Here is a 10898-nt window from a genome sequence, read left to right on the forward strand (position 1 = left end):
GTTAGCGTTAATAGCATTTTCGGTCAGATGCTTCTGTTTTTTATGAGAGGTTTATTGTTTTGGTCTCCCATCCTAACACTAACCCCGCGGAACAGGGCTTGACTTCAGTGAAATTTTAGTATTACAAAGCTGTCAGATGCTCAGAGGGCACACTTGTGGTGAAACGAAGTTGTGAGGGAACTTGAAAATTATCAACATGTCAGCCCAGAAGCCAATGTTTCTCGCTTCTCTTTTATTTGTTATTCTTCAGAGACTGGAATGCTGTATTTCAATACCACACAATTCAGTGCCTTCTGATTTTCTGTAGCATGTACCACAGGCAACCCAGTGTATGCTTCACGGAAGCATCTCGTTGCTCTTGAAAAAACGTTGTCCCTAGGGCCTCCCAACTAATTTCCTTCAACGATATCATAAGAATTAAGAATATAAACGTATTCTCTTCAAATTTATGCCTATGAAATTTATTTTGCGACCGAGAATCTCAAGAAAATCTTAGCCGCTTTCCATCAGACAATATTTTTTATTCCATCGGTCACAATTTTTTGTTTCCTTCGCCATTAAAAGTAACTACCGGTATTATAGCTAATTAACAAATCAACTAGAAAATGGATCATTGTGGTATATTGCAGCAGCTCTTTTCTAAGGGTAAAGGGTAACGGGTAACGGGTAACGGGTAACGGGTAACGGGGTAAAGGGTAACGGGCTAAAGGGTAACAGGTAAAGTGTTAGTATTTATCTTACGAAATTTAGCATTTTAATTTCTTTAAGTTTCAACGACCTGATCCGTGACTTATGAATTACCACAAGCGATAGTACCTTTTTGCTCTCATTTCGTCTTCGTCTTTCAAGTTCCTTGAAAGTTATAACAAAACTTACATGTAGTTCAATTGTACCAACTGGGAGGTGACAACAGTTTACTTAAATTTACTATGACTCGGTAATCTAAAGAACAACGCAAGTTATGAAGTAAAGACAAAGCGGTTCTTGTTTGAGCGTCGTATAAGTGCTGAAACATACGCAATTTATAAGGTCACTCGGAACTCACGAAGCAAATTAATGCATCGAGCGATGAACGGCAGTTTTTATTGTACACAAGCGCGAAATTTCTGTAGGCAATCACCAAGCTGTACAAATCCAAGTCAATTCCAAATTCATTTTAGATACTCGAATAAAACCTCCGTCCATCTCACTTGTTAAAAAAGGTTTGCAAAAAACACAACATAGTCTACAACAGAGATACTGTAATTTAAGTGGACCAGGCAAAAAACATTGCTTTCACTTCATCCCCCGTTCTCTCTGAAAAACAAAATGTCATTTCGAACATGGGTTGCTGCTCAAAACCTCGCCCGAGTGGGGCTTAGTTCACTTAGTAGGCTAACTTACTCACTTACCCCAAGAATAAGCGAATTGTGTGTCCGATTGAGAAACTTAGGGGTGCGTTAAGCGTTCGATTGGAAATCCTTTTTCAAAATCGCGATCTTTCTGATTTTCATTGGAACACAAAATCCTAAAACGTATTTATTTGCGTATTTTATTAATTAATTGCACTCATTCTCGAGATTTCAATAGCAAACCATTTTTTGATTTTGTGTTCAATTGCAATCACTGAAGGATCTGAGTCTTAACTAGTCTACATGCAGATTTTCGTAGCGAACGCATCCACAAAAGTACAAGCGAGATAGAAAATATATCAGTTTGCCGTTTTTGCGCCATTCGTGGGATTTGGTCTGCTGTGCTCGCCTGCATAGGCCACGCTTAATATTGCTTCCACAAAAAGATTCTTGGACCATGCAATCGAGGTCTCCCCATTTCAACAGGGTGTAAGAGAAAATTAATGGCTGCGCCTTTACCCGTTACCCTTTACCCTTTACCCTTTACCCTAACCCTTAGTGGGAGGCGTGGTGACCTCATGGATAGTGCGCTCGACTCCGCAATGGAGTGGTCCGCGTTCGGGTGCTGGCCGGGAATATTGTTTTGTGTCCTTCGGCAAGACCCTTTACTCTCACGGTATCTCTCTCCACCCAGGTGTATAAATGGGTACCGGCGAAAATGCTGGGGGTTACCCTGCGATGGACTGGCACCCCATCGAGGGGGGAGTAAAAATACGCCTAGTCGCTTAATGCTACAGAAACCGGAGATAAGCGCCGGCCTGATGGGCCTTCTAGGCTAGGCTCGAGGCAGACTTATCCTTTTACCTTTGCCCTTTACCCTTTACCTTTTACCCGTGGAAAAGCACTGCCTTGTATATTGTGCATGAAGTTATTTCCTGGCCATATGTAAAACATGGCGCCCGGTCTATGGAGCACCCCTTATTATTTTGTTCGAAGAACAATACAATACAATACATACTTAATTGCCGCTCCCCAAAGGGGCTTTTCAGGGCCAATGAAACACAACGAAACGACGGAACAGAATAACAACAACTGTTAAGAATCCCAACTGGCCGGAGGTAAACCAGTTGGCTTTTTACAAGTGCAGCTGGGAAGTTGAACCATGGACTACCAAGATCAAAATCAACGAGTGGTCAGGGCGGGTCGTGAACCCGAATCTCCGGATTTCAAGGCAAGCGCCTAACCACTTGGCCACACTGCCTTCTATAAAGTATAGGATTCAGTGATGAGCCTTATAATTGTTTCATGGAGGGGCCAATAACCTCCAATAATGTTTGGTTTTGGCTAATTCAGGACTTGTGGTAATTCTTTTGTTAAAAATCACTGCTTATAGGCGGACGAAAAGGTTCCAGATGGTCACATGCACACACTTAACACCTCTTTGATCAGCACAGAGATAATGGAGGACAATTTTGTGAATTGTGCCTTTTGAACAGACAATACCTCTAAAAACATGGAATGGATTGACAAATCCTTTTCCTCATTCAGAAAATACCAAAGGCAAACTTGAATTCTAAAAAAATACTTCATTTGAGGAAAAGGTTAAATCTTAATTTACTGGTGTCTTCACTTTCGAATTTATAAGGATCGAGGTATGAATACCCACAAGTCAATTGATATGATCACACATTTCCATCAGTATTCTGTTGCATGCAACTTTATTGATAGTATTGATCTCACTGCAAACAGCACCAAGCATCCAGCAGCATTCTAGTTATTGTATAAGGCGTAATCATTTTTCTATATCTTAGTACAGAACATTCTTTTCTTATCTGCTTTCGGGTAATTTCTCCAAGGAAAGAAACTCCTTGGAATTAAACCAGGATAAAGTAGCCATGCATAATTAAAGCTCATTAGCTATAGTACGCTACTTTATTCGCTATCATCCCACGCGATCAATTCCACACTATCGTTTTGTTAACACGCGCCAAATTGCATTTGGCTGTGGTTGCGATGGTTCTAAAGGGGCTTGTTGTTTCTACCGCTAACTTTCTACCAAAACTGAGCCACTGAGTTCGAGAATCTCAGCCAAAACTGTTGAAGATGGCGAAACTGGGATGTCGTAGTCACGCTCCGCGCCAATTTTTCCCGGCAAAACTCTTCCTAAAATTCAGAAATTCGCTCTTTGTGGGAGCCCCTTCGGCCCAACAAAAACTACCGGTAAATGAAGCACTCGAGGGGTTGAAACAAACCTGAATATAACCCTATTTAAGCAAGTTTAGTTGCTCCTTCGAATTCTTCCCTGTGCACGTGCCGCTAAATATTTTGCGTTTCGCGTTTGCTCCAAGTGGTAAACAAAAGGTTTCTCTTAGTCATATTATAAAAAATAGGATTCGGATTCTTCTTTCCTCACTCCTCCTCCTCCTTTTTTGAGACGCGCTGTTCAATCGCTGTAGTTCAAACGGAAAAAAATGGGTTCGAATCAAAGAAATTGATTTTTGTAAAAGCGAAAATTTCTGACTAACTTTCCCTCAAAATCCGATCTAAATCTTTCAACTGTAAGTAGCCAGGCGCCCTTAAGCAGAAGTTAAGGCTAATAGACGTTAATTAAGGGGAGTCATTACCCTGTGTCTTCAATAGTCCTTTTCACGATTAGTTTTTCAGTTTTCATTTGCATAACTATAATGTAGCATGTATGTGAGGCAATTTCGGGCCATTTTGTACTTTTACCCGAAATTGCCTTGCATCCACGTTAGATGAAATGGTAATGCAAATGAGAAAAACTAACCGTGAAAAGGGCTATTCCCGCCAATAGTGTAAAAAAAGTCGCGACCCAAGACCAAACCGGATGCTACTAAATTACCTTTCGACTGATTTGATTGTTTTCTAACAATCACAAAAAGGTAAAAAATTAATGCGGCAGCCTTATATTAATCAATGTTTTTTTCGACAATCCGGTTAATGAAATAAAATCACAATTAGTAAATCTCTGAACAGCCCTGGAAACTAGATAAAATGAGCATTATTTGCAACCACTCAGTCCATGAGGTAGTGGCTTGACATCACGCAGTAGCCTCGCAGCTCCTACAAGGTCTCACCTGATTGGAGACCACCCTTGAGGTTTAACAAAAAAACAAATAACAGAAACAATGGACCCTAGAGGATAGAGTTGCAGCCCTTTTGTTTTAGGCCTAGGGTCCATTGTTTCTGTTATTTGTTCTTTTGTTAAGGGTTAGGGTGGTCTCCAATCAGGTGAGACCTTGTAAGAGCTGCGAGGTGATCCACATCACGGCGCAACATTGTTCCCAGGACTTTGGGAGCTCGACTAGCTCTCAGCAAACGAGAAGCCCTGGGAACGAGATTACTTGTCACGTTCGCGCGCTTTCCATTTAATCAAAACTTCCGGAAATTCCATAAGGAATCGAATGGCACGGCAATGCCCAGAATTCGTGAAGTTGACTTGGCGTTCTAGAATTATATTACAACCACAAAATTTGCTTCTCTTGTTTTATTCCTACACACAGTTAACGCTTAAGTCTGCTGGCTTCGAGATTGTAAGCTTGACTGGTATAGACAAGCTATTCCCTTTGCCGCATAAAATGTTCGAAAAATTAAGGGTAGTGGCCAAAACGCGGGGCCGGGGCCGGGGCCGGGGCCGGGGCCGGGGTCGGGGTCGTGGTCATGGTTGTGGTCGTGGTCGTGGTCGTGGTCGTGGTCGTGGTCGTGGTCGTGGTCGTGGTCGTGGTCGTGGTCGTGGTCGGGCTTGGGGTGTGTTTTTCTTTCCAAATTCTCTTGTTCTGTTATTTTCGAATGTTCGGCATCTTTCCTGTATTTATGGTCGAAATTAATCCAAAAAACAAGGAACATACGGAAGCTACGAAAGGAACATCTTTGTTTGTTTTGTCGAGATTAAGAGAATTTCCGACTGAAATTCGAGTTTTTGAAGACTCGCTGAACTCCACATTTTAAAACCAGATTTTAATGTTTACTTCGTAAAAACCTTGTCCGCAATACAATTAAAACGAAACAAAACAGCCGCAGTTCCACGATGGTCGTCACGCAGCATTCTCATTTGCCGTGTTTTTGCAAAATTGTTCTCAATATTGTTGTTGTTTTTTTTTATCGTAAAATTAGATTGGATCCCTTGACGTCCGAATAGATTAAAAAAAAAAGGAAAGTCTCTGTTACTAGCCTAGAAAGACCCATCAGGCCAGCGCTTATCTCCGGTTTCCGTAGCATGAAGCGACTGGGAGTATTTCTACTCCCCCCTGGATAGGATGCTAGTCCACCGCAGGGTTACCCCCCAGTATTTTCGCCGGTACCCATTTATACACCTGGGTGGAGAGAGGCACTGTGAGAGTAAAGTGTCTTGCCCAAGAACACAACACAATGTCCCCGGCCAGGACCCTAATCCGGACCACTCGATTCGGAGTTGAGCACTCTAGCTATTAGGCCACCGCGCCTCCCACAAGTTCCCGTGCGACTCTGGCTCTGCTAAAAACCGTTTGAAGTAAAGTCAGACAACAACATAGACAACAACACGAACAAACAAGCATAGGAGAACGTTGCGTGACTGCGTGACGATCATTCTGTTTTTGACGAAGTAAATATTACACTGCGATTTCAGGGTATGGAGCTCAGCGAATCTTCAGTGTCTCTTGCAGACACCCCGATCCCGGCCCCAACCCCGACCCCGACCCCGACCTCTACCCCGACCCCGACCCTGACCCCGACCCCGACCCCGACCCCGACCCCGACCCCGACCCCGACCCCGACCCCGACCCCTACCCCGGGCCCCGCGTTTTAGCTACTACCAAAATTAAGTGGTATTTCTTTGGTCGAAAGGTAAGTGCCCATTTTCTTTCGTTTCGATGAAAACAATTCCATGCTCTGATAGGTGCTGATTAAGTGAGTGAATTCTCGGACACCGAGTTTATCTAGTTTCCAGGCTATTCAGTATTTACGCATCTAATGCAACTTGAGCTGGAAATATTCCATTCATACAAGAAATGCGATTAGCTCACTCTGCCTTAGTTCAGATAATTTAGGATAAAACAGTACAGCGAAGTTCTAAGGCCATGATTTTCCATGAATGATTTGAGATTCTGCATTTATCCAAACGCAATGGCCGAAATGATTGTGAAAAAAACTGCGAAACTTTCTTTCAACAAAATTCACCACAGGAAAAGAGAGCTAGGAAAAGCCTTCATGCGATAAATTGTGCGAAAGGGAAGTAAACCACCCTTGCTGAGGAAAACATTCTACATTTATATTTCGAGCTCAAGATGCCAATAATTTTGTCAAGTCCAGTTGATCATTAAATGATTTTGTTTCACTCTTGATCTTCAGTGGAAAGCACAGTATACCCAGCAGGCCTGTCATGTGACTTCTTTAACGCCATCATTGCAGTTCCCGCCAAACAAGCAGCGCACATCAGCAACAAAATCATCAAAAGAGCAGGACTGGAACCTAAAATAAATGAATGAACTAATAACTTTATTTTTAAATTTATTTAAGGGCGGATTCACATGGTACCGTGTCTGGTACCGTACGCATTTTTGTACCGGTCGAAAAATTTGACCGGCCATTTTGTTCGCACGGAACCGTGCAATATTTTTGCTCCGTTCACACGGAACTGATGAACCGGATTAAAGTTTAACCTTTGTCAGTGGTTTTACCATCCATTTTTGAAATATCAAATATTCAGCTTGACAGTGAGGCAGTGAGGACAAAAAAAAAATAAATAAAAAATAGAAACACGTTGGTATGAAGGTAAAAAATATTTGCATATATTATCCACTTTCCTTTGTCTTTGTCCTCAGAACCTCTCTTTCAAGCTGAATTTTAAAATATCGAAAAAGCAAAAATTACAATGCGAAAATGCAAAAATTGCAGTGAAGTACACGTATAGTACATCGCAGGCTATTTTTCGGATTTGCCCGCTTATAATTTTGCAAATGACTACGAATGTTATCCGAGGGAAGTGTGGGACGCACTAACAGTTATTCGTATTAACATTTATAGGCAAGTTTTGTAACCATTTCTCGGTGACTCAATGGAAAAAGCTCTGGGATAATAATCGGACGATACGTCAAGGGAAGTGGTTCGAACTCTGACAGAAAGGTAAGAGATACTGTAGGATTAAAAGGTCAATGTAACTTTGATGTTTTGTTTTCATACCCTCAAAAGATAAATATCCCTTTTCAGACAGGAAGGGGGGGGGGGGGGCTCACATATGAAAACTGGTCCACGGCACGCAATGCCTGTCAGTTGAAGGTGGCCCTTTATGTTGTTGGGGCTAGCGCATCGTCTGGATGTAAATAAAGCATACCACCACCACCACCACCACCACCACCACCACACTCAAAATGATCAAAACATACAGAAAGCTGTAAAATGAAAATAGTAGGACCATTTTCATGAAAAAAATCATGATTTTTTGACAGCAAGTCATCCAAGATTTCATAAGAAAAGTTATGTAAAGTGGGAATTGATCGCCGGGAGGTCCAACAAGCAAAGGAATAAAAGGGTTCGTTTCTAAAGAAACGTTGCTGCTGCGTTCGTTGGGATAATGACTAGATGGCTTGGATTCGACTAATTAAACAGCTACAATACGAGGAGATCGCACGCCATGTTTATTTTCCAGTGTACCTTTATGTGCGCAGGCAACCCAGTATATTATTACACTACGAGTTGATAAAGGTCAGTTAACACTGGTAAGAAAAATTTGCTAGCTGACGTTTCGAGGGCCAGTCCTTCGTCCGAGCGGTGGTTCATTTACTTTTATCTACTTGTGTGATAAAACAAAATTTTCATGGCAGATTCTGTATGACCGACTAAATCGACAAAGATGAATCGTATGAGGACGTTTTTGATAATCTGTGTGAAGTGCAAAGATCATAGTATCACTAGAAACGTAGCATGTGTACATCCGCCTTCTCCGCTTTTTTGCAAGGGTAGCAGGCGGATGTACACACCCTATCAAAAACAATGCCATGATACCCAAACTTTGATTGGTAGCAGAATACTCCTCGTTTCATACCGAGTACTCTATTTATTTACTCACCACTATTGTTTGCTGCTTTATCGGCCTTTTCTTCTCGCTTCTTCCGAGATAGGTGGAGTGGCCCCTGAGCTAAATGATATACGTCATCAATCATGTGATCACTCACTTCACGGGTTTGTCGAACTCTTGACTGACACTTTTTTGCGCACTTGGAAGATGGATCAGTTGCATTGCACAAGATCACGTGACAATGAATGAAAACAAATGGATGGTCAGCGATGAACTTAAAGGCTTCCAAGCTAAACCGTTGGGCACTTAATGAATGCGCAGGATGGAACTTAACTGTGCTGTCGTTTGGGCATCTAAAATATAAGAAAATTACAACATAATGCACCTTAAACCATATGGTAGATAACGTCACAAAGACATTTCTCTCAGGATAGATCAGCTTTTTGCCACTAGCTAAACGACGTGCATTTTTTTATGCAACCTATCTATATTTTTTTCAGATAAAAAGTGATTGCTGAAGAATTCACTGACCCCTTTGCAATAAACTCGTACTTCAATGGATTCTTTTGATTCTGACTTGGCGTGGCAAAACATCTGTCAGCAATGATTGATAGCTGTTTATCACTTGATGTCACTGACACCTCAAAAAAAAGCAGCTTGCGCAGCCTTACAGCAACAGGAAAGTCATCCTTCGTGTAAGGACTCACGAATCTCTTGTCAGGAAACATATTCAGAGACAGCGTGAAGTTTCCTTTGCCCTCATCGCTAAACACGAGTTTTCTGTTGTTTGGCTTCCAACCAACTGCAGAAGCAATGCCAGTTCGGGAAAACACACAGCTGAATTCCATTTCCATTTCACGCACACGAGTCACTACATTCCCATCAACTGTGGGAATTTCTAACACTGCATTGGAATACACGATGTTGGAAGGAGTGTTCTTGCGGGTGGTGTGGCAGCCAGTCAGCGGTGTTGAGAGTACAAAGTGTGCCCTGGTTTCTGTCGCTTTGCATCTGGTGTCCAGGAGTCGAAGGTGCTCACGGTCAATACCACGGAGAAGAGACTTGGGGATAATAATGGTCATATTCTTGCTGTTGCATCTCACATCGACACCAGGAGCTAAAAGGGAAGTAATAGCCTGGTTTAAGAATGATGCTCTAGACAAAAGCCGACTGATAATTTGCATGTGTGTCAAACAGAATGACAAAATTTCCGCTTGTATCGATTATTTCCTTGTAGGTAAGGTCTAGGTTAGTTTTTCAAGTTTTTTCGGCAATGTTTTGTTCAAGATCATCACGTTATTCACGGGTTGATGCAATTGTGCCGAACCGCGCCGAAAAGACAGCATACCTTACTGTTTAGAGTTCAAGTAACCATCCGATTGAAAGGTTGAGTTTTTGTGACTTTTTCTTGCTCTCTCAGTATGCTGCGATTAAGTTATTGGCAAAAGCTCCAGTTTCGTGTCCAAAGAAACGTCGAATTGCGGGTATAAGGACTTCTGATATCAGGGAATTGTATCTTTCTATGATGTTTGAGGGTGGAAATTTTGAAATAAAGAAATCCTAGAGGGGTCCCTGGGTGTGCACATTAAAGCAGGAACCAATCTTTATAGATGTGTGCGTACCATGACATCTCCTATTATTTGATGATAAGTAAAGCTCCGGGTCTGGACATTCACATTTATAGCTTCCTGCAGAATTAACACACTTGTGGCTACAGCCGCCATTCTTCGTTTCCAAACATTCGTTGATGTCTGAAAAAAAAAAAGGATAATCACTCTAACTTTTTAACCTTTAGTACTGAAGGAGACGGTGAGCAGTCTCTCCTTTGCTCTAAAATCTTTGAAACAAACGAGTGCGTTGAACTTTCAAAATGGTAAACACTCAGTGCTGAACCTGCGGATCGCAAATATCGCGGGCGTCGGTGAGAACGACACGCCGCGCGATCGCTGTCTACAAACATTTTAGAGAAAAGAGATACTGCTCGCAGTCTACTTTTTAAGAAACTGTACAGGAACCTTTCCAAAGCAAGAAATTGATTGAGCCATGTTGGACCACCGCCCATCTGCCCCACACTTTTCATAAGAACGACCTTGTTGACAGCTGAACGAGCATTTGGTGGCCATTTTCCACTGTCACGTCACGCAACTGTTCGGTGATATTTTAATAATAATAATAATAATAATAATAATAATAATAATAATAATAATAATGATGATGATGATGATGATGATAATAATAATAATAACATTCACACGGCGGCTAATGTTAGCAGACGACTACTTGTACATAAGACACCACAATTTAATAAAGTTAACATTTTGTACTGACTTCATTTAACAAAGAAATTACTTTACGAAAGTTAAGCTCTTATAAAGGAATCTCCAGTCTTGCGCAATTAGTGCTTAATTGTCGGAAAGAAATTTTGTTGGCAAAAAAAGGAAACAAACAGCTTAAGCATTTGAGGGGAAAAGGAATCATTTTCTCTTCTTTTCTACCGTTTTAATTCCCAGGGCCCCTTCATTTTTTATTTGATGACGCGGCACTCTTACGTC

The 10898-nt window shown here is 41.6% G+C and overlaps 1 protein-coding gene across 1 annotated transcript in view; it reads right to left on the bottom strand.

Annotated features, from left to right (window-relative positions):
- Window positions 1-6118: 6118 nt before the first annotated feature.
- The window catches only part of LOC137997488 (ZP domain-containing protein-like), a 19551-nt gene continuing 14771 nt past the window's right edge, over window positions 6119-10898 (bottom strand). The window contains exons 4-7 of the mRNA XM_068843525.1: window positions 9969-10097; window positions 8878-9463; window positions 8398-8699; window positions 6119-6800 (exon numbers count right to left, since the gene is read on the bottom strand). Coding sequence (XP_068699626.1) covers window positions 6664-6800; window positions 8398-8699; window positions 8878-9463; window positions 9969-10097 — 1154 coding nt within the window. The 3' untranslated portion in view covers window positions 6119-6663. The remainder of the gene's footprint in view (window positions 6801-8397; window positions 8700-8877; window positions 9464-9968; window positions 10098-10898) is intronic.

Source organism: Montipora foliosa, chromosome 3 (genome assembly GCF_036669935.1).
Source record: "Montipora foliosa isolate CH-2021 chromosome 3, ASM3666993v2, whole genome shotgun sequence".
NCBI classification, from domain to species: domain Eukaryota; kingdom Metazoa; phylum Cnidaria; class Anthozoa; order Scleractinia; family Acroporidae; genus Montipora; species Montipora foliosa.